This window comes from Myotis nattereri, assembly GCF_964212035.1.
Source record: "Myotis nattereri genome assembly, chromosome: 6".
Classification (NCBI taxonomy): Eukaryota; Metazoa; Chordata; class Mammalia; order Chiroptera; family Vespertilionidae; genus Myotis; species Myotis nattereri.
The window spans coordinates 90,890,549-90,915,163 of NC_138081.1; the positions used below are offsets into that span (position 1 = coordinate 90,890,549).

General features: G+C 46.1%; 1 protein-coding gene across 1 annotated transcript in view; it reads left to right on the forward strand.

Annotated features, from left to right (window-relative positions):
- Positions 1-252: 252 nt before the first annotated feature.
- Positions 253-24,615, forward strand: part of PLEKHG1 (pleckstrin homology and RhoGEF domain containing G1) — a 112,683-nt gene continuing 88,320 nt past the window's right edge. The window contains exon 1 of the mRNA XM_081094267.1: positions 253-400. Within this exon, the coding sequence (XP_080950393.1) occupies positions 322-400 (79 nt within the window). The 5' untranslated portion in view covers positions 253-321. The remainder of the gene's footprint in view (positions 401-24,615) is intronic.

A 24,615-nucleotide genomic window follows, 5' to 3' on the forward strand; every position in this document is an offset into this window, starting at 1 on the left:
CTTCGGGGACATCTTGGTGCAGGCACGGGGCCCCCGTGGCGGGTCTGTGGCGGGAAGTACATGTGCAGCATTGGGAAGGGCGGGCTGACCTACACGGGCAGGATATTACTCCACTTCCTCTTCCTGACGGCCTTTCCCAGAGCAGTCACGGCCGTTGCTCAGCTTCCTGTTGGGGAAAACCTTGGACACCGAGTGTCCACCTGCCACAACCGGCAATCTCGGGGCGGCAAAGCGGCCGAGGCTGCTGTGCAAGCTGAGCCTTGAGTTCGTGGACAGACCCCGTCTGAACAGTGTCGGGGACCGGAGACCCCTGACGCCCAGATGAAGCCGTTCTTTGTGGAGGTGAAGGGACAGGAGGCGGCCGCCTTGACAGGTCATGTTCTCGACCCAAACATCACAGGCGAGTGAACAGTGGGGGCTCTGAGGTGTCTGGGCTGCAGAAAAGACAGGGTGATGTCATGAGATGGCTCCTGCCACCCAGGGGTGTTGGGGGTCGTGGCAAGAAGCACAGGGTATCATGGAAGCTGAGGTGTCAGGCGGCCTGACGGATGTGGAGACAAGGGGGGGATGTTGCTGGACGCTGGTTCTGTTCACCCCACATGCTGTGTGCTGGCTACACACCGCGCTGGGCCCAGGGGTGGTGCAGGCCCAGCAGGAAGCCCACCGTTGAGTGAGTTGGTTTCTTCATACGGCCCTTGGATGGAGCCCAGGCTGGCGATGAAGGAAGGTGCTGGCAGCCGGAGGAAATGGCGCTGTCTGAGGCCTAGGAGAGCGGTCCTTTCGGCAGGCGCCCCGGAATCTGTACTTACTGTTTCTGCCGTGCGGGGCGGCTTGGGGATGGCTGGTCGAGTGGGGCAGATGTAAGAAAGTGGATGGCTAGGCAGGGCTGTGGTGTGTGCCCAGGGGCCTCTGGGAACACGAAGGAGGCTTGGGGAATTTTATCGGAAGTGTCAGTTGGCTCCAGTGACCTCCTTTCTCACATGCTTCCTTCTCACCGCGGGGGCTGATAACAGCAGCCGTGCCCGGGGCTCCGTGTCTGAGTGTGGGCTTCAGAAATGTCCGCGAGTCCACATCACCCACCCTGGACCTCTGACTCGCCCTGTGGGGACGGTGTCTGTTGTTTATAGGGATCTCAGCTATGTGGCAGCAGCAAGGCCTCAAAGGAGGGCTCCCACTGAGAGAGCGTGAGGAGTTGTTTTCGGTCCGCGTGGCTCATCTTCTGCCTTCAGCATCACTGTGTTCTCCCTGCCACCTCTCTCCAAGGATGCTGGTGTCCGCTTGTCCCAACAGGGCCTATCCTGGAATCCCCAGCCATCAGTCTCCTGATTCTGCCCCCTGACTGGGGACCCTGGACCATCCTCAAGATCCCTGCTTCATCCCTCACCTCCAAACCAAGACCAGGCCGCAGGCTTGCGTCCCTGGGTCCCCTGTGGTCCTGTCCCCAGATGCTACCCTATTCCCACAGGGTTGTCCCCAGCAGAAGGCAGGTTCAGACCGTCTTTGTGACTCAGGGTGTGTGTGGGGGGGGAGAGGGGGGGGAGCGGGGGGGGGGGAGGAGTCACAGGAACTGAGAGAGTGCTGAAGGCTCCTTTGCCCTTTGCCCTCGCTGCCCATGGCAGAGGGAGCCCCACGTTAGTGAGGAAGGAGAGGCACACCTCGGGAGCAACAGAATTTGTGTCTCTCATCAGATGCTGCCCCCAAGATCGCACTGTCCGCAGAACGCTGAGTTGGGGTGCAGGAGTAGCCAGCAGCTTCCTGCTCTCATGCCATTTAAGATTCCCATCCTTCATTTCTACTGTCCCTCCACCTGCTATGATACTAAAGTTTTTTTTAAATTTTGGAAATGTCAAAATAATTAGCAAATGAGGGAAATTTCAACTAAATGACTGTAAAAATCTGTCTCCTCAAAACACTGCTGCTTTTTTAGTAAACTGTAGGCTTTCTGAGAAAAATTATTGTCAGTTCATGGTAGTTTTGGGAATTTGCCTGTCCTGTAAAAACAACCTTGATCTTATTAAATGTGGTGTATCTGGGGAAGGGAGAAAAAGAGTGAAATAGGGCATGGATCGTTCTATCTGCATGATCCATAAAGTCATAAGGACAATCCATAATATCAGAACCTCTAGGCTGTCTGTAATTAATTCAACCTCAGTACCACCCAGGCTGGATGAATGCAGCGTATGGAGATACCCAAGGGATTCTAAAACTTTCAACTCCTTGCCCCTTCCACATCCTTAAAGCAGCTCTAACCCATATGCACCTGGCATCTTGACCAGTAGGGGGCGTATGTGAGCAATGTGCTGTATACGTGAAGCTCAGGTCCCACCTACTCAGTCATGTGGCAACTCCAGCTACCACACCAGGAGAGAGAAGACTTAGGCCATTGAAATCAATTCATTTTTTAAAAGCCTTTGGGAGTTTACATGATGGTGAGTTTTTATTTAATCCCATTAATCAGCTTTTCTCATCCACAAAAGCTGATATAATTCTGGGAAGGGAACCCTCAGAACGTTAGAAATACTTTTCATATTTTGTAAACAAATTCTGTTTATCTAGAAGAATGGATCTCTATGGAAACACAACTGCCTGAAAGCTCTTCCTATTCAGGAGAGGAAATAGGTGCATAGGTGTGTGGCCCACCCACATACAGTCATTTTTAAAGGTTGAAAAATTGGACTTAACTTCTTTAGGTGACAGGTAACGAAGCAAAAACAAACACACAAAAGAAGCTCTCATAGGAGGCGATTGGCACTGCTGTAACATTGACCATCCTCTGCTATTGAATAACTCTATTCATATCTTCATTTTGATTTTTGCTGCTTGTTGTCTGCTTTTGCTACACTTTCCCGGGGCCTCCCGAGGGAGGCGAACATGAGATGGATGAGTGTGTGGGTGGAGGACGGAGGCGGGCGGAACTGCCCAGACCTGTCTGCCTTGGGTGTAGCATCTCATCCCAGGTGGACAGGATTCTCCTGAGGTGGCAGCCTGACAGCTGTCCACCCACTCCCGTCACCGTGGGCCACAGCTGCCTGGGGAGCATGCTGTCAACAACCATGGTGGGGGCCCTGGTCCGAGGATGGAGGAATCGAAGCTCTCCTCGAAGAGCTGGATCCAGGCTTCTCATCCCACAGAGCCAGGATGGGATTCGGACCCAGGGTATGTTTGGGACACTTTGCTATGACTATGTGATTTGTTTTAAGGGTCTAGGAAGGTGACAATGAGTTCATGAGCTTTCTCCCCACTGCAGCTACAATTGACATTCTAGAGTGTGTTTTTCTGACCATGTATGATGGCTAACTCACTTGTGGGAGGTTTGATTTCCCTTTATCTAGTCAAAAACAGGTACCTTCAGTAGCCACACAGTAAAAGATTATTATTCCCACCTTATTTTCTTTCAAATGCTTTTTTAAAAGTATATAATCCTTGTTCCCTGTTATTTGTATTTGACTAGTAGGATAGAAAAGGTTTACTGGCTTTTGGCGGCAAATTCTATCTAAATCGTATTACTTTATTACCTCTGGGATGGGAAATGTAAAAGTAGTTCACTTCTGGGTTTCCCCACTTATTATTTTTATTTTTTGTTTTGTTACTATTGTTTCGAGGGAACAGGAGTGGCTCACCTGTTCGCTAAGTTCAAAAGGTTATGGCCTTTTCTGAAATATATGTTCACCAGCACGAAATGCTTCTGAAATAGCTGACCTTATTCTGTTCCGTCTAGACCTGGACTTCTTAGTGATACTTATTTAGAAGGGCACTCTTTGGTCTAGCTGCTGACTGGCCTCTGAGGGGCGCGCAGAGAAAGCAGGTATGAGCCCACAAGTAACCAGCTCCCAGGGGCTCTCTGGGCTGGCCGGCCAGCCCCTCAAAGTGCTTTTATCTGACCAGAGGCCCTGCCAGTTTCCTAAGCAGTAGATGCAGCTGTTCTTTCAGTTCAATGACTATGTCTCGAAAGCCCATGTGTGCCTGGCATTTTTCTACATGCTGCCACGCTCTGATCTATAGCTGACCTACGACTGAGAGGTGTAAAAACGGAAGGTTGTCATTTGTTTGGTTCTGACTGTGATTTCAACCACACTTTTCTGGCTGGCTGTATTCAAGAAGAGTCGAACCAAGAGATTCTTTTTTAAATGGTCTGTTATTTAGTCATTGCAAGGTTGTCAATTAGTTATTTAACCAGATATCCAAAAGACAGAGGGCTCTTCTGTGTTCTAAACTGCCCAAAGGATTAGCAATGATTTGTAAAACCTAGGCATTTAGTAAGGAATGTGAATCATAGTATTTCAAACATTGATCACCTGCTTCTGCTCCCGGTCAATTTATTTAAGAATATTAAGAGCTTTACAAAATGACAGAGTAATATGTTAACATGTAAAGAATGGTCTTTTTTAAAAAACAAAAAACACACATACAGCTTTTTTGAGATATAATTTACATGCTGCACAGTTCACCCATTTAAGGGTACAATTTAATGGGTTTTGGGATATTACATTATTGCTTTTTAATGTTGTGGTAAAATATATATGATATTAAAAATGATATTTTAACCACTTTTAGTGTATAATTCAGTTGTATTAATCACATTCACGATTTTGTGCAACTGTTACCACTATCTATTTCAAGATAGTTTTTATCACCCCCACCAAACAATTCTGTACCCATTAAGCAGAAGCCCCCTGTTCTCCCCACCTCCCACCTTTGGTAACCTCTAATTCTATTCTCTATCACCATGAATTTGCCTATTCCAGATATTTTATATAAATCTAATCATACCATATTTTTCTGTATGGCTTTTGTGTCTGGCTTATTTCACTTGGCATAATGTTTTCAAGATCATCCATAGCATGTATCAGAATTTCATTTCTTTTTATGGAATGGTAGGTTTTAATTCCTTTGTATCTCATTCTCTTTCCCTTAAATATACCTTAATTTCTAACCTGACCATGAAGGAATCTTTGGGTATTTTTCAGTCTAGTGGCATTTTTATATTTAAGTTCTTTAAAGCATGAAGAGACTCTTAGGAAGGTATTGATTTTCAGTTAGTTCTTTAATGGCAAGGGCTATAGATTAATCTTCTTTAAAAAAAAAAAAGTTTATATCTTTATGCCTAGTCCAGGTCCTGGCAAAGAGTAATTGATTCAACAAATTTATCTTGAGATGGACAAATGAATGGTTTTTAAGGTTTTACTCTTAAGTATCAGGAAAGAGATTTGAAATAAAAAGCTAGATGGTCTTTATGCTTCATTTCTTGATTCTCTGGGCAGTGATATCTTATCCTATATAATAAAAGCCTAATATGCTAAGTGTCTGAATGTTCATTCGACCGGTCGCCCAGTCGCTATGACATGTACTGACCACCAGGGAGCAGACGCTCTGACCAGTAGGTTAGCTTGCTGCTGGGGTCTGGCCAATCGGGACTGGAGGAGACGAGCCACACATGCCCTGGAACCCTCCCGCAGTCCCTCCCCGGCCCCAATTGTGCAACTGAGGGGTCCCTCAGCCAGGCCTGCACCCTCTCACAATCCGGGACCCCTTGGGGGATGTCAGAGAGCCAGTTTCAGCCCGATCCCCACAGGCCAGGCCGAGGGACCCCACCGGTGCACGAATCCATGCACCGGGCCTCTACTGTAGACATAAAAATGTATAGTTACAATTGTGTCACACCCCATAGAACCACTAAATATCGGGAGTAGGTGTGTTAAGTAATATAAATAGTTCACTGTGACATGTCAGGAGTTCCGGGAGACCTGACAATGCCTGCTTCCTGCCTTTACTGAGTATCTGGGGATGTTTCTTATTGAGGGTGACCAGAGTAGCCCAGCTGCTAAGCAGTGTGACTGAGACAAGTCTTTTCAATCATGAGCTTGGCCCCATCGACCTTGTTATTCTCTCTCAGTCCTGGGCCCAGGAACTGGGAGCAGGCAAACTGAAGCAGAAGCTGCCACAACCCAAGAAGCCCCTTTAGACCTCACTGGAGCAGGGAAACTGAAGGCAGAGGTGGATTTGGGTGACTCACCGTTTTCATCCTTAAATATAAAATGTAACTTATATTTTTGCCAGTTCTGCCCAAATAACATCAGGATGCATGTATTTCCAGATGGGCACCCCACCGTTCGGCACACTGCAAGGTGCTCTCGCTGTGCTTTGATTATTTATTCCTAAAGGTGTGAAGGGCATGAGAGGAAGGACAAGGAATGCAAGATGAACCCCGGGGATTAGGACTTGAAAGTCTTCCAAGGATATGTTTGCTGGAGATGATTTCCCCACCCACTTTCTCAATAGCTAGTCAACAGCACACCCTTGCCAATTTAAATTGCAGTAAGTTACCTGCTTTGTTGAGGGAGGAGGTTCGTTTCAGTGCGTGGGCCCTTGGGGAAATTCTGTTCTCCTTCAGTGGAGCCCCTGTGAACACCAGGAAGAGGGCTGTGCCACTCATTGCAGCTTTGCATATGCAGCATGCACTGTACACCTACCCCCCGCCACCGCCCCCCCCCCCCCCAATCCTCCCTCCTGAGCTAAAGGGTGAGCCCAGCTAGAGCTCTGTGGCTTGGTGCTCTCTCAATCCCCATGCCCAGTGTCCTTTGTAGAGTAGGCACTCGGGGACTGTTTCCTAGCAGTGACTCCAGAAACATGCAATGCAAGATGTTATAAAGTAAGGGGCCCAGTTTTCGTATATGGCCTGTGTAATCTACCTGGATGCTCTGTGAGTCATACCAGGTACTTAAGTTATTACTGCTCTTTACTTTTCAAAGGCATACAGACTACCATTGGCCTACATATAAAATAATAATTTCTGATGGTGGAGCTATGCACCCTGTAGTCGAAACGAAAGCCCTTCCTTCCTCATTTCTCAGTGACAGCCTGTAATCATCTTTGAGTGATTTTTAAGATTCTTTCTAAACCACTGTTTCCTTCACTGTGTTGGCTGGGGAACAGTTTCTCCTGTGTCAATGGGATGGTTCTCATTCCTTCCCGAGCCCAACCACCCACCTAGTGAGAAGAGGTAGCTGTAAATCTCAGCCAACTTTCTTTTTCAACAATTACTCTGGGATGAAAAGTCAGAGGACAAAGCCAGCCAACCACCAATATTTATTGAGGGCCTTTGGAAAGTTTCAGGTAGCCATTAGAGCATGACTGAGCTTTACCCAAACCTGACTTCCTCATTAAGTTCCAGCCTAGGCTTAAAGGAACATGGGATGAGGGTGGCGGGGAGTGGGAATCTGGGTGCCTGTCCAGCCAGGACATGGCCCCTTTCCTTCTTGAGGACTGGGTGGAGTTGGAAGTAGCCTGCTAGGCCTCTATAAATCCCAACTGGAGTGTGTATCCTTACGCCGTGTATGGCCTGCCCACTGCAGGCATGGGTGAAATGAACGCTGAGATACTGCACATCACAGCTTCGTCTATGGTTTGTCTATAAACTAAAAGCATTTTCTCTTTGGAAATCAAAATTAAAATTTTCCCCATTTTATAATTAATGTTAATGGCTAAATATGATAATAATGCTGTAAAATAAATTACTATATCTGTCACTGTTTCTGATGGGATTTAATAGACTCATACTCTTGACTTAAGTAATTTTACTTAATTTACATCAGGTATATAGTCCTTTTCCTATATTTCCCCATAATTAACTATGTAATTATCATTTAATAAGAACCCCTTATTTTAATTAGAATAATCATAGGGCTGTGAAATAATAAATATTCATCAAGCAACTGCTATGCATAGACTAATGAGTATGCTGCAAAGATAAAATAATTTCTAACACTTATCCTTGACCTTAAAATAGTGTTTGTAATCTAGAGAAAATAAACATAAAGAAATGCAACAAACATAATATGAATAGGCAGAGTTAGGTGCTGAGAAGATATCGGTGGAGTAGGAAATGATGAATTTTTAAAAAACAGTATAGAGTTTACCACATAGTAGAACTTGAGGATACTTCCAACTCTGAAATTAGTGCTAATAGTAAATATTTGCTCTTATCACACTTTGGTCTTTTTTTAAAAATACATTTTTATTTTTATTGATTTCAGAGAGGAAGGGAGAGGGAGAGAGAGAGAGAGAGAGAGAGAGAGAGAGAGAGAGAGATCAGTGATGAGAGAGAATCATTGATTGGCTGCCTCCTGCATGCTGCCTACTGGGGATCAAGCCTACAACCCAGGCATGTGACCTTGACCAGATTCAAACCCTGGGACCCTTCAGCCCACAGGCGATGCTCTATTCACTGTGCCAAACCGGCTAGGGCCTTTTAGTCATTTTTAACTAACGAATATTCTACGAAGTCAAACTGAACACTCAGAATTAATCTAGTGATGTACTGTCCGGGGCGATTAGAGTACGTAAGTGAATTCCAAGGCTTCACGTGCATTGTGATTCCCATGCTTGGAGCAGAGTGGGAGGAGCATTCCAAGGGCAGGCACCAGGATGAGCAAAGGCATAGAGGCATGAAAAGCTCATGGCATTTGTGGGGAATGTTGAGTTGTCCAACACAGCGGCAGTTCCGGGCCAGACTTTAGAAGACCTGCGTGCCGAGAGGCGGAGCTTGGACTTCACCGATAGACCATAACTCTTTCAAGCTTTCCTGGCGGTGGGCAGCCTACATCCTGAATTTTAGAAGATAGCTATATAACGAGATGGTCTTAGGAAGCAAGAAATTGAATTTATCAAGATAGATTAAGGGGCCCTGACCGGTTTGGCTCAGTGGATAGAGCATCAGCCTGCGGACTGAAAGGTCCCAGGTTCGATTCCGGTCAAGGGCATGTACCTTGGTTGTGGGCACATCCCCAGTGGGAGGTGTGCAGGAGGCAGCTAATCGATGTTTCTCTCTCATCGATGTTTCTAACTCTCTATTCCTCTCTCTTTCTCTCTGTAAAAAAAAAAAAATCAATAAAATATATTTTTAAAAAATAAAAATAAAAAAGATAGATTAACGGGTTTTTTTAAATAATTCAGGCCAAAATTCTGAAAGTGACAGTAAGATAGAAAGGGTGGACATAAAGGTAATTGGTTCTATTTTATGACCTGTGTAAAAGTTATTATAGCTGTTATTTAGGGAGCTTTGTCTCAGTGCTTATGAGTCTAGTATTTAATTTATGGAGTTGAGTGAATGACCACATGAGAGGCTAATGCCACTGAAGGTTTTTATTTCGTACATGTCCCAGGAGGCGGGGCATAGCATGCTACAGGTGCCACAGGGGGAAGCACCAGTGTCAGTCAGGAGGCAGAAAGGCGCGAGAGGAAAGCCTAGGCTGAGCCTTTATGTGGTTTCCATGGGAAGGGCAAGGAAGGGCAGGGTAAACTGCTTGGCATCAGCTGGTTTGTCTAAGTCCAGCAGGCCTTGGCACATGGGAGCTGTCCCCAGCTGTCTGGTGCCTGGCCCTGCGGTGAGGAGGGCAGAGGAAATACTGTTTTTATGTGTGAGAGTTAGATGAGGTGTCTCAGAGCCCGTGCTCAGGATTGCAGGGAGATATAAACAACTTTGGCTGTTAGCTTGGCCTTTAACTTATGGAGGCCAAATAGATAAATACAGAATCTAGGAAAACATGAGCTAGAAAATCTATGTCCCAGGACACTTGGCTAAACACTTCATATGCTTTCTCTCATTCAGTGCTCTTGGTAATCTATGGTATGTGCTAAATTGCCCCCACTTTATACATGAAGCAACTGAGCCCCAAAGTGATTCAACACCTTATCCAAGTTCACACACGTAATCATGATTTTTCGAGCTGGATTCAATCCTAGACATCGGTAACTCCAACACCCTGCTATTCATCTCTGTGCTCCATTGCACGTGGTCTTCTCTGCTGGATTACTCTTCCTCACCTGGGCTCAGGACGTGAGACTAGTCCTGCTGAAAAGGAATGATGGACACTTGTAGAAGCTTCTCCAGAGCTCCCTGGATCAGGAAATAGAGGTCGATTTAATGTGGGTCACTGTCTCTCTGTAAGTGTGAATATGTACACCGGAGGCCTCTCATTTGGCTTGTTAAAGTACAGTAATTGATTAAACGTGTGACTTAATCACTGTCCCCTCCCTTCTTGGAAATGCTTCTCTCTTTGGCTTCTCTCTTTCTGATCATTCTAACTCTGGGACTTGGAAGCTCTCATGTCAGCAAACAAAGCCCTTATCAAATTCCGTCCTCCCCTGTGTCGTCAGCCAGTGACCTGAATTGCCTATGAAATAATGTCTGATTTCCCTGGGAGAGACGGTGAGGTCTTGCATCAGTAACTACTCGGTTTGGTCACAGTCAGTACAATTCCTTGGTTCAGGTCAACCACTCCCCATGAGTTCCTTCTCTTACAGCCATCATGACTTGGCTGCCTTCTTACCCCACCCCTCTCTCCATACATCTTCATGCATCACATCCATGAAGAGTCAGCTCGGTGCCCAGCCCCTGTGGGAAGGCATCCGCGGCACCTGTAAATTACGCAATGCGATCTTATGCAGCAGCTGCTTGGCACAAAGCCCTGGCAGGGACGCAGAGCCATGAGTGGCCTGGGTCAGGATCCCAGGGAGCTTGTGACTGGCTTCAGAGACAGGGTCAGTTAGTAAACGATGCAGAAATAACCGTTCAAGAAGATGGAGGCTGTGGCACACAAGACCTTAGAAGTCATCCCCAACCAAACTGGTACCACTTTGTAGGTAGGTATTGCTTCGCTCCTCTTCATCTTGCTCCATGTTCCTGTGGTTTAGGGACTTAGACTCCTTTTTTTTTTTTTTAATCCTCACCTAAGGATATTTTTTCATTGATTTTAAGAGAGAGTTGGAAGAAAGAGAGGGAAAGACAGAGAAGAACGTCGATGTGAGAAAAGCACACCGATTGGTTGCCTCCTGCCCACACCCTGACCAGGGCCCGGGCCGGGGAGGAGCCTGCAACTGGGGTGCATGCCCTTGACCAGAATCGAACCTGAGTCCGCAGGCCGACGCTCTATCCTCTGAGCCAAACCAGCTATGCAGGACTTGGACTCTAACGGGACTCTGAACCATCAGGCAGAGGCGTCATAAGTCTAGTTTCTAAGAGCCTTTGCTGAAGGGACACGGCAGAAATTCCTGTTCTCTCTCTACTGTGAGTTAGTTTTGGGGGATGGTCCCTGTCCTTCCATCGGGGCTCAGCTACAGGGAGTTTTCAGAGCAGAGAGAGTCAAATTTCAGTCCCGGGGTTGGACTGTCTGGTTCAAATACCAGTTTTACCACTTACTAGTTGTCTGACTTTGATGAAAGTTACTTCATCTCTAAGTGCCTTGTTTTTCTTAAGCGTGAAATAGGGATGATGATACCTAACTTTTAGAGTGGTTGTAAGAATTAACTGTGTTAATTTTTTTCAAAGAAGCTTAAATATGGTACCTGGCACATAGTGACTGCTCAGTAAGTATAGCTATTATTATTAGTCATTAGTTTGTGGTCCTCATGACTGTGATTCTCATCTCTGAGAGGTTGTCTAGTCGATTCCTAGTAACTGGAGCTGCCTAATCTTTCTAAGCCTTCCTGTCCATCAGTCTTCTAGGCTAGCAAATTTTTATAAAACTGAAGTTTAAAAACTTCAGCATAAGCATTTCCCCTGGAATACCAGAAATATTAGTGTTTCATTATTCCCACATTGACATTTTAATAGCCACCAATGGCTTTTAAAAGAATTGGGAAGACGCGCAGCATCTGTTGGTCTCATATTGGAATTGCTGTTGTGTTTTTGTTTCCATGTGAGCCTTATTTTTTCAAAAGTTTATAAGCCTTTTGCTCCATGGTGAGATTCAGCAACAGGTTTCTGTTCCAAAGAACAATATTTGTCTTGCTTGAGCATGGCCCTACTTCCCATCTTCTGTACAAAGAGGTTGCTCTGAGCTTTATGCTTTTAGCACTTGCATTTAGCTTGACGTTCTCCCAAATGTAATTTTTCATATTGGATCATTTTGAAACACTTCTTAAAAGCTGCAAATACAGCAGGCACACCGTCTTTTGGCTTTTTGGTACTGAGTTACCTTTAGTTGGTCTCAGTTTGAGATAAGGGTGCAGAAAATGTTAGGAATTCACTAGACATACATCTCTGTTCTACAGGTTAGGGTCCTAGGCTGCAGGAAGTATTTCTCCCTTAGAGAGAGAAGTGCTCATACCCCTTTCCTGGCTCGAATCCAGGCTCTGCTGCTGACCAGCAGTGTGACTTTGGGCTTGTACATAGCCTGCCTACGCCTCAAACTGCCCATCTTTGAGATGGGAATAATAGAGACCTTATAAGGACTGGTTGTGACAGTGTATACCAGTGCTCACAGCGGGCCTAACCACCATGAGCACTCAAATGCTCATTATTACAGAGGTCGGGCCCTACAGTTTCTATGATGAACTATATCCAGCTGTTGAAGTTTTCTTGAAACAATATGTGCCCTCCCTGAACGGAAGGGCATTTTATGTGAAAACGCCTGTGAAGTGACCACGTGTACTTGTTTAGGTCACTCTGGTCAGGAAGAAAGGGGGGTTGAGGGGGGAGTCCCTAACATAATAATTCAAATATAGAATATTCACCTTAAAAATGTTGATTTTCTTGACTATTTTCACAACCAGTCACGTGAACTTGGGGTCTTCTTTTTGTAAGTCATGCAGAGAGGACAGAACACCAGCGATCAGCCTGCAGTGGTGTCAAAAGCGCTGGCTGGCTGTCAAGGTTGTGATGAGGAAGGATTCAGATCACAGAAAATGTTTCAAAATATCTTCCCTTTGTAAATATATTTTAAAGCCCCTATACCAGCCGTGGGCAAACTACGGCCTGCGGGCCGGATCCGGCCCATTTGAAATGAATAAAACTAAAAAAAAAAAAAGACCATACCCTTTTATGTAATGATGTTTACTTTGAATTTATATTAGTTCACACAAACACTCCATCCATGCTTTTGTTCTGGCCCTCCGGTCCAGTTTAAGAACCCATTGTGGCCCTCGAGTCAAAAAGTTTGCCCACCCCTGCCCTATACCCTTTAAATCGCTTCTTTGATAGCTCACGGTGAAAGTCTGAAAAGTCTGGCATTTGTACTAAAACCAAGAGGCCGACAGTAATGCCACCGGTGGGAGAAGTGGCCTGCTCTGAGAGGGGCATGCCTTTTCCTGTCCCCCAAGCCCTGGGCCCCTTTAAGGCCCACGGTGACAGCAAGCTGCCAGCTCTGGCATAAAATCTGCAGGTTTTCATTTGAAATCAGAGGGTGACATTTAGACACTTGTTAATCTTGCATTAAACACTTTGACTCTCTGGTTACACACACACACACACACACACACACACACACACACACACACCCATACCCATGTGCGCCTGCACGTCTCCCTTCTTCGGTGACACGTTGGTGCTGATCCGGGGCCTGTTTTGCTTCAGGCCTCTCGATCCCACTCTGTGGCTCTGTTTCTGAACAACAGTATCTCCATGCAACACGCATAGAAGGAATCTTACGCCAACCAGCATTTGCAGAATGAATAACTGATTCATGAGCATAATTTGACAAGTGCCTTTTAAGTCCAGACATGTGAGAGGTCATCTGTGCAGAGGGAGGAGGTCCCCAGGTAAGGGTTCGTTAAAAGCGTTCTTTGTCTGCGTGAGGCTGAGTCCACTGGTGGTTCTAGAAATCCGATTTGATAGTTTTCACAGGGGCTGATTTCTACTACATGTTATCTATTAAATGTAAGACTTTGTTGTATTATTTCAAAGGATAAATTTGCTTTTGAACTACCAAGAAAATATGCAAATATGATGCTAGGATCACTGAAAAATTCCTTGGTTTTGATTATTTTGGTGGTTTTTAAATTTATATGCATATATATGTGTATATATATATGCACATGCATAATACATGTGTGTATGTACATATACATATATGCTGTGCTATATTTTACTAAAAATTGATTGGAAACCACATCAGAAGTGCTTTTTAAAATATGAATACATGTAAGCATTTAAACATTTCTTCAGAAGCTGAAATTGATCATGAAATTCTGAAACAGTAAGGACCATTACAAACAACTTGTAAATTCTTGAGGTTCAAAAAATGGATAGAACAGTACATTTCCAATCACTTCATCCACTGAGCAATTTGGCAGGCGGTGGGGCAGGAGAGAGCGCTGAGCTTGGAGCCAGCCCTCCAGCCCTCCAGCTTTGTGCCTTGGGCAGGTTATTTGAGCCTCTGTCCGTGTCCTCAGCGTCTTTATGGGGTGGCTGAGCCCAAGGCACCAGCCCTGGAAGGAGGGATTCTGGGTGGGCAGAGGGCGGGGAGTGGGGAGACTTCAGGACACTCAGCTGGGAGGTGAGTGGAGATGTCTGGTCCGGGGCAGCCTTCTCCTGTTTCAGAATCTTGCCTAGAGCGGGCCAGGAAGCGGGGCGCCCCCTGCAAAGCTCTGCTTGGTCATTCAGAATTCAGATGACCCCGGTGGGGGTGCCACCTCTTCGTGTGCAGCGGAGAACAGTTTGGCTTCTCCATCCATTGGAACATCTGTTTACGCTGGCCGGCCGGCTGGTGGGAGGTGGACACAGACAGCTCCCCACCGCGCAAAGGGGAGATGCTGTGTTTTGTTTCCTAATACCAGAGCGGCTTTCCCAGGGAGAGGACTCAGAAATGTCACCACAGCGTTGCCTGCTCAGGAAGGCGGTTCTAGTCCCACGGATGGACCTGGAGAACCCGCTTCTTGGGAGCTTCGGAAGCCACGCTGCTCCTTGTCTTTTCTTTGACTGTTTCAGCGAAGGACCAACTATTGGCAAGTGCATCAAACTGGGAAGTCAGTGGTGAACTACCTTGTGTTGAATCAATTTTGGAAGATAATTTAGTGAAGGAAGTGGTTGGCATAGTAATGGTTTGAGTCCCTAACCTGACTACATATAATGAAAATGAGATCCAGAGTAAAACCTTACCAAATCCAGCTAATTGAAATAGTTTTAATATTTACATATATATAAAAATGAGCCTGCTCAAGGAAAAATATGTGGGGAACCGTTAAAGAATTGATAACACTAACTTACAATAAAAACAGTAATGGGCCATCCAAAGATTACTCGGGGAAATGTAACCACATCCAAGTACCTCCTGCATGCCACTCCAGGCCAGGCGATACAGGAAGCTCCAGAGCTCCTCACTTATTCTTTTATGTCAGTTGTGCAGGTTGTGTGTGCGTTTGGGTGGGGTTAGGGTCTCTGTATATCAAATCTTGGGTTCACGTCTCACTTTCAAAGGGGCTGACTTCACTAATAAATGTTCGCCTCTAGAGATAACTTGGAAAACAGGTTAATTCTATTATAATTGGTAAGCTCAGTCTCTGAGGAAATCTTTTAAAGTTCTTTTTTTTTTTTTTTCAGGAAGAGTCTTATTTATACAATTTATGTGCTTAGCATTTATCTTTTTCTCATGGCTAGTACAAAAACCAGTTTCAGTGTAACATTGGATGATAGTATTGTGTTCATCACTGTTACATCCTTTTATTTCTTCTCTTTATTTTTATGTCCTTCACAACCAAAATGTAACTGTCCTTAAAACTGGTGAAAATTGAATGCATTCCATGGGCTGAACTGACTTCAGTGTCCTGGTTTTGATACTGTGCTTTAGTTATGCAAGATGTTACCATTGGGGGAAGCTGGGGGAAGGATACAGGAAACCTCATAGGACCTTCTTTCCTTCCTTTCTACCTTCTTTCCTTCCTTCCTTCCTTCCTTCCTTCCTTCCTTCCTTCCTTTCTTCCTTCCTCTCTCTCTCTCTCTCTCTCTCTCTCTCTCTCTCTCTCTCTCTCTCTTTCTCTCCCCCTCCTTTTCTTTGGTTTTCTCTTCTTTCTTTCCTTTTTTTTCTCTTTTTTTCTTTCTTCCTCCTCCCCCCAGCGTTCTATTGAGTCATATTTATTTCAAAATAAAAAACCATTTTAATGTAACTGTTCTCTAAAAGCCTTACCTGAAGTCTCTCGCACCAGACAGATATCCTGAAAAGATGCTTTGGCTCATTAAGTGACTGCCGAGTATTAAGTCCTGTGAGGCTTTGTGGGTATCAGATAATTGCCTTGTAAGTGTAGGTGCTCCATAAATGGTTCTGGAGTGTCCTGGTCTCCGAATCACCTCGCTAATGGGGAAGAGAGAGCTTTGATTTTGAGGTCTGTCTACTCATTCCGTCATGCCATTTGGCCCACCCTACTTGCCTAAGCAGTCAGTCCAAACCCTGGGCTCTCTTAAGGGATAGGAGTGGTCATGTTGAGAGCTGGTGACATTCTTTGAGCACCTACTGTAGTATGTGCCAGGCTCATGCCTTGCCCTCATTAAATAACTTAAGCCTCAGAACACCCCATGATGACATGAAAACTGAGCAAGTTTAAACAGTAATTAATGTCCCTAATTGCAAAATAGTTCACTCTACAAGGGATCTTAATGAAAGGCAATGGATCCTCTTGGCTAAACAAATAAACAAAAAAAATTTTTTTCCCTTTTGAATTATAATGTAAACAAAAGGAAACTTTGAAATTGTGTAATCATTCTCCTCTCCTAGAATAAATACTGGCACGTATCCACAGCGCCTGCTGGTTTGGCTAACTCCTGCTAGGTTTAGCATTGAGGGAGCCAAGGTCCAGATCCCAGTGAGGATAATATTTATAGTGTCAGTGAGCGGGTTGTAATGTGTCAGATCGGCCATGTGCTGGGTGGGGCAGCTAGAGAGGGTCACATGAAGCACCCCTGTCAGAGTGAATCACGGTGTCATGTGCCAGCAGGAACCTTCCAGGCGTCTCATCCACATTGGGAGGAAGCGGCATTCCATGCTAGCACTCAGGGCGACCAGCAGGCTGACCAGCCTCCCCAGCCTCTCGCCATCCATCACAGAGCAGCTGGTACCCACCGTGTCCTGGGAAGATGCACAGTGAGGAAAGCACAGCCTCCTCCTGGCTCAGCCACTGATGAGGTGGATCACGTTCCCAGGACCAGCAGCACCAACGCCATCGGAGGGCTTGTTAGCAATGCTCAGGCCCCACCGCAGACCCACAGAACCAGTGACTCCGGGGTGGGGCCCGGCAGTCTGTGTTTAGCAAGCCTTCCCGGGGATTCCGACGCCTACTGGGCTTTGAGAGCCACTGGGCTAGCTTACCTGGGCGATCCTCTTTCCAGTCTTCAGCTTCTTCTTCTATAAAATAGGAGATTTGACCCTAGCCAGTTTGGCTTCGTGGATAAAGCATCAGCCTGTGGACTGAAGGGACCCTGGTTCTATTCCTATCAAGGCACATGCCTGGGTTGCGGGCTCAATCCCCAATGGGGGTGTGTGGGAGGCGGCTGATCGATGATTCTCTCTCATCATTGCTGTTTCTATCTCTCTCTTTCTCCCTTCCTCTCTGAAATCAATAAAAATATATTTTTAAAAAATAAAAAAATAAGTAAATAAAATGGGAGATTTGCAGTAAACTGTTTCTAAGTGCCTCTCTGAACTCCAGGCGCACATCCCAAACGCTCTAATTCTATAGACCTGTGATGTACATGTACATACCTGGTGGGATTGCATAGGCATTGAGAGGACAGGCCCTGAAATCTAAGTGTCTGGGCTTCAAACTCTTAGCAGCACCGTGTCCTAAGGGGTTGTGGGAAATGGACTAATGCATGTGGAACAGTGCCTGTGAAGTAGGAAGTATCCACTTGGTTGTATTTCCTATGATTGGGTGCCATGCACCACGACTGGTGTTTTATAAGTGGTATATCACTAAATCAAGTGGTTACCCATGAAATAAAATGGTCCCTGAGTTTACAAAGACTGAGTTTGATGGAAGTTAAAGTCCAGGATCATGTGTTAGCTTCATTTAGAGATAAGGTGACATTCTTGTGGCATAGCTCTGGCCTCTGCCCTGGCACTCTTTAACCCTTAACTCATTTAACTTTAATTACCTCCGTAAAGGCCCTGTCTCCAGATACAGCCACAGCTGTGATGTCGATCGCAGAGGGCTCTGGGGGCGCACACCATTCAGTCCACAGCAGTGATTTAAGAGGTGCTGGCCCACACCTGGGAAAATGCTGGTGTGGAGAATGTACTAACAAAACCACCGCCGGCCCATTTGTCAAGCATCTAGTTTACAACCCCATTGCGATAGCTGATGAATTAAAATGTCCACATAGATTAAAATCTACAAAAAAATATTTAAGTGCAAAGCATGTTTTGCAGGCCATTGGAGCACTCATTTTCATAAACTATAAATGCTTTTGCTCATCATCAGAGGAACCTTTGTAAATTAAAGTCAGGGAGTGGGATGAACTGAGGCAGAAGGGAAGAATCCTCTCTCTCTCCCTCACTTTCTTACCACGGGGTTTCCAGAGACGCACCCGGGAAGGAAGAAGACAGCTGCGGGGACCAGCTTATCCTCACTTGGTCCTGCTCCGCTCGGGCCCTCACTGAGCAGACCTCACTGTGTCGGACCTCCCTGAGCCCGACCGCCTGGGCCCCCTGAGCGCGCCCCAGAGCTGTGATGAGAAACGCAAGCCAGTGCCGTGGTTGGAGTTTGTTAGTCTGGCTTGGCCCAGCTCAATCCGGAGTACTTTTTTCCTCGGGGAAGCTTTCCCCTGCTGCTCTCACATGGGGATTAGGAGACCCTGGCTGGTTTGTTTTTCTGTCCCCCTCCCCAGCCCCTCCTCCCGCTGCTCCTGAGGGAAGATATCACATATCAGAGAGTTTCTTCTTCAGAAAGACTTGGGGACGTCTGTGAATCCTCACTGAGGCCGGCCTCTGTGTGTGCACATTTTATCTCAGGGTTCAGAGAGAAGTAAACCCTGGCATGGGGTGCAGGGTGGGGTTTCCCCCCATTTCCAGGAAAAATGCTGCTGCTGAAGGCCTCTGGGTGTGTTTGTAAAGGCTCAGTGTCAAATGCATGAGGGCTCTTCCAAGTCAGGGGCCTGCTTACTCCCATAAGCCCCGTCCCACAGCCCTTGTTTATTTGGATGGGACAGGGGTCTGCAGTTCTAAGCCTTAACTTCTGTCCCCTTACTTTTTAAAAAGGTACAACAACAAATGAATGCTTTATGAGATTAGGATACGATATGTAAATTTTGACATTTGTAGTTGATCTTGGCTTGTTTTTCAGAAGAGTATCCAAGGCGAAGTCCCCCGTCAGTATTTGTAGAAGGGTCTTGGATGGCCGACCCCCGAGTGTGGCCAGACTTCTCAATTTGTTATTCTTCCAGCTGTGGTTTTTGTCTCACTGTCCCAGGATTTTTCAATGTCAAAAAGTATGACACCAAATTATTGGAGTGTTTGGTTTGGCAGAATTGCCATTTGCGCTGCTTCTTCCATCTTCCTTCCCGCACAGAGACCCCGAACAAACTCTGACATTTATTGATGTGCTGTATGTTTGTGACAGAGCTACGAGGAATAAATATAAAGAGTGAAAAAATGAAAATAAGAGTTCATGAGGCCCAATGGTAAAGACAATTTAGATTTTCTAACCTGCAGTTAATATTCTCCCACCCCTCCACTGTAAACATTAGTCCCTCACCCCCCTCCCGAAATCTGTCCATGGCGGTTCTGATCTTAGAGTACATTTTATTTTTTGCCCACTCTTGTGTAGCATAACAAACAACAAGGGATATTTTTAATTCTTTCATTTTCATCTGATTTACACATTGAAGAGAAATAAATTGTTCTTACCAGATTGTTCTTACTTCTAGTAATCTGGTCATTCTAGGACGACTAACCTAGATACCGTGTAGTGTCCAAATGTGTCCATGCCTGTAACCCAGAGTCAGATTCTCTAGGCTCCAGGGACAGGCACATCATGTGAAGGAGTGAAGGGGGCAGGTGTCATACTGAAGGGAGTGGTGGGGGATGCGGTGGGCTGGAAAGCCCGGAAAACAAGGGCAAGCTTAGCTCCACCTGGTGCTGCCAATGGGAATGTAAGAGCAGTGGTGACGGATGCGTCTTCCTTCTTTTCCTGGCATGCTCTTCCCCCGGGAGGGCAGAAATCTGCATTTGTATGTGAAATATCCTAACTTTCAAAATTTGGTTCCTCAACTGAAAGAAATTTAAACTCAGTGTTGCCAAGCAAGTCTTCAGGTCACCCTCTGCTTGCTCGGCCTCAGAACGCAACCTCTGGGGGAGCATGTTATAGGTCAGGGACATGGTTGAGATGCAACCCCAAATGATTACCCCTGCGGTTGAATGAGTTATTTCGTGATCTTCACTGTAGCCTGGTTTTCAGAATGCGGTTCTTGCAGAAAGTGGAGATGAGGTCACTAAAGAAGTCGAAAGCACAATCTTGATGCTAAACACTGGCCTGCTGTCAGACGATGTTCAGGATTTTTGTGGGAAATCTTTCTGTTGATGATGGTTGAGTTAGGTGCCTATCACAGGCTTGGCCACATAAGGAATTACATGCTCCTGGTTTTTGCATCAGCTTGTGGTCACCTGACTGTAACAGTGAGACCACAGTTAAGATCCACATGTTATAGGAGAGCCTCAAGAGAGACTGTCCGTGGAGTTAAAAAGTGGGTCATTGTGTCCATACATCACCCAAAACCATGGGGTCTTAGATCCATAGACTGGGTAAGTGTTCTTAAGTGTCACAGGCCCCAGAGTTTTCATTTTACTAATCCAGAAGGAATCTGGAACCCAGAGAGGTTAGTGACTTGCCCAAGATGACAAAATTGTTAAGGACAGCTGAGATTCCACACATCTCAGCTCCAGGTCTGTGTCCTTGCGCTGTTGTTAAGTGGTCACTCACGCCGCAGATAAGCAGTTAGACTGGAAAACCTCACTAGAATCTCTCCAATATCGCTATACTGTCACCAGAGGATTTCAGTCCATATAACCACTACTCGCAATAAAGTCCACAAAAGCAGGGGGTTTTACCTGTTTTGTTCACTGTTGTATCTTTAGTGCTTAAGACCTTGTTTGGTATTTAGTACCTGCTTAATAAATATTTATTGAGTAAACATAGATCGGTAGATATCAAATTCAAAATGTGTTTCTGGCATCGAACAGGTTCAAATTAAGTATGTATTGTATTGACCTGAATCAAGCAGGCTGTAGGTCAAAAAAGCCGGTAAAATTGGGCTATGGCCACCATTCTGACAGAGTATGTGAGATCAGACTGTCACCAGCACTTCAGACCAGAGATGCTGGAGTTAGTGTGAAGTTGTACCAGCCAGGGACTTGGCAAGAAACTAGAGGAGCTCAACTGGTCCCCAGTGAAGAGTTCAATGAGAGCGCCTTCACTAAGGTGGGTGGCTAAGGGAGCCGGGGATGTGAAGCGCCAAGAGGCTGTAGCAACCACAGGAAGCTTTACCTTCAATCTCCAGGACGACCCACAGAAAACCCAATGGGTGCTAGAGCCGTGGGGGCTGGGCCACCTTGGGTGCAGCCACTGCTGAGCACCCACCCCTCCTCAGCCAGGGAGCAGGGAGAAATGCCCCTGTCTCCCTTGGCTCTTGCTTCATCACATTAGAGTCTCCCATTAGCCAAACCCACTGGAAGCCAGCGGGCAGGGGGCAGGGCGGAGAAAGCCGAGGGAAGGGGAGGTCAACACATGGGGACTAGCCATCCCATCCATTTATTTGGTTCATCTTCTACTTTAATTATACAAATAATATACATTCGCTAAAGAAAATGTTGAGACTGGGTCACAGTAAGGGAATTCCCCCATAATCCCACCTCTCGAACCTCTAGATCAGTGGTTCTCAACCTTCCTAATGCCGCGACCCTTTAATACAGTTCCTCATGTTGTGGTGACCCCCAATTTCATTGTTACAAATTGAACATAATTAAAACATAGTGATTAATCACAAAAACAATATATAATTATATATGTGTTTTCTGATGGTCTTAGGCGACCCCTGTGAAAGGGTCGTTCGACCCCCAAAGGGGTCGCGACCCACAGGTTGAGAACCGCTGCTCTAGATGCATGTTTTGGCTCTTTCTCCTTCTTTCTTTTTTTTCTTTCATATACTTGTAAAAGATGTGAACATTTTAAAAATATATATTTTTTATTGATTTTAGAGAGGAAGGGAGGATAGAAACATCAATCATGAGCGAGAATCATTGATCGGCCGCCTCCTGCACTCCCTGCACTGGGGATTGAGCCCGCAACCAGGCATGTGCCCTGACTGGGAATCGAACCATGACCTCCTGGTTCATAGGTCCACTCAACCACTGGGCAAGGATGCAAACGTTTTTATTCCGAATAAACCAACATAAATTTGGTTGCACTTGTTCCTCGGCCTCATTAAGTCGAAGCTGGAGCCTGACACAGCTCCGTTTCCTTCCCTTTGTTCTGCGAACATAAACAAGTTACTTCATGTGGGAACTAGGGATTAGGCAAGCGCTGGGACCCACAGAAACCTTCAGCAAGTTTGGCTCTCAGCTTGGTTACCACGTAATTAAATATAAGATGAAAGATGAGTCTCACAGAGCTCACTCTCCAGACTGGAAAAGGGAGTAAGTGAAGGCAGCCTGGCGTAGCTGGATTCACTGTCAACTCTAAGTTCTGTCCCCTTTTAATGGCACTTGAAGGGCAGTGTGAAAATAGTGGGAGGACAGGTTAGGAAAATAGAGCAAGTGCTTATGTCCACAGTTCCTGTCGCACCTGTGTGTCCCACATGGCTTGGGAACACTGGGCACACCTGTCACTACTTACCTGACACTTGTCCAGCCTGCTCAACAGGAGCATCCAGAGGCGAAGCCACAGGGCCTGGTAGGTCCCCAGGTAATGAGGGTGACAAAGTGGCTGCTGTTCTTGAAGTCAAGGGAAGGCCCAGGGGGTGCGGCTGTGCATGCCAGAGTTCTGAAAGGCAAAGACGGGTGCGTAGGACCGTTGTCATAATATACCTAAGGTGAGCAACCCCTGCCACCTTCTTTAGTTAAAAATAAAAAACCTGAGCCTGGACGGTGTAGCTCAATGGTTGACCATCGACCTATGAAGCAGGAGGTCATGGTTTGATTCCCAGTCAAGGCACATGCCCGGGTTGTTGGCTCAAAATCCTCAGTAGCGGGCAAGTTGGAGGCAGCCAATCAGTGATTCTCTCTCATCATTGATGTTTCTCTCTCTCTCTCTGTTTCTCTCTCTCCCTTCCTCTCTGAAATCAATAAAAATCTATAATAATAAAAGCGTAATATGCAAACCGACTGAACGGCCAAACAGCGGAATGATCGTCTAGATGACCTTCTGGATGAAGCCGCGGCTGAGAGGGCCAAGGCACCCGGGGCTGGGAAGGTCTACTGTTGCATGAATTTCGTGCATTGGGCCTCTAGTATATTATAAATAAATAATAAATAACCTGAGAAATGTTAAGCCATCTCAGCTCCTTCAGAGAGGAAGGAGTTCTGCTTTCCTGGCGTGGGGTCTATATTCTGCCTTTTGCACGTTTCTGCCTGAATGGAATCTCCATGTGACCTAGGGCCGGAGACCAGGAATAGGAGTTGGACCCACCCCCTGCCATTCTGGATGTTAAACAGCCCCCTGGGGAGGATCCATTCTTGGGTCACATCCAGAGGTTGATCTGTCAGCTACTGGGACACTGAAAGTGGCCTTGGGATTGGGGGGAGAACCTGACGGTGGCCATCCTCAGGGAGGCGTCGCTGTGGGGAGATTCGGGACAGCTCAGGGGCGGGCTCAGGGCTGCTCTGAGCGGCTCCTGGGCGCCTCCGCTGCAAGCTGGTCATGTCCCTGAACCCACCATCGCAGGGTCTACAGAACAGGGCTGCGCTGGCCAGGGGAGCTGAGCCCGCCCCTCCGCATCATCGCCTTGGGCTGTGAGGAAAGGCTGGCCGGGAGGGCTTGTCCCTCTCCTCTGCCCAAATGAAAAATGGCGGCCCTGGCTGGGTTGCTTAGTGGTTAGAGTGTTGTTCCAGTACACCAAGGTTGCAGGTTCAATCCTCAGTCAGGGCACATACAAAAATCACCCAATGAATGCATAAATTCATGGAACAACAAATCGATGTTTCTCTCTCTCTGCCTTTCTCTCTCTCTCTCTCTAAAAATCAATCAATCGATTAAAAACAAACAAAACAAAAACAGTCAAAAAAAGGGAAATGGCTTTGCAAGCTCACATAAAGGTTATGAACCTCCATGGCGGTACTCGGAGTCTATAATAGATTTTCCTTTTGCTTGTTATTTTGGAAAATACTGCTGCAGGATTCCAGCAGCGTGCCCAAGCCCCGTCTACAAGTTTAAATCTATTTTTTAAAGGGTGTTTCAGAGTATAGATTGTGTTGCATGCCTTTCGTTATGAATTGATTCGATGTGTGTTATCTCCTAGAAAAAAATGTCTGGAAACAGACTGCATTCTTAGAGGGATAATTAGCCCATTGTGCTCAGCACGGCGACTCCTCCCCTGGTGTCCTTAAAGATGGGCCTGATCTGGTATTGAAAGCAAGAGGCTATTTGTAACATGCTGCTTGCTTGGTATCTAAAAATTGTTCCGTTCAGAAATAACTGAGACTTGATTTCATTGTCTCTGGACAATAAAGACCAAAATATCCTAATCAAAGAACAGAGGGGAAAATAGAGCCCACGGTTGTCCTCGAGGCAGAGAAGTGCACCCCTGGAGGAAGCCCAGGAATCCCAGGATTTTAGGGACCAAGAGTGTGTGCCCTTCCAGGCCGGCTCGCTGGGGCTCATGGCAGACGGATAGATGATGAAGTAAATCGTGCCTTGGTT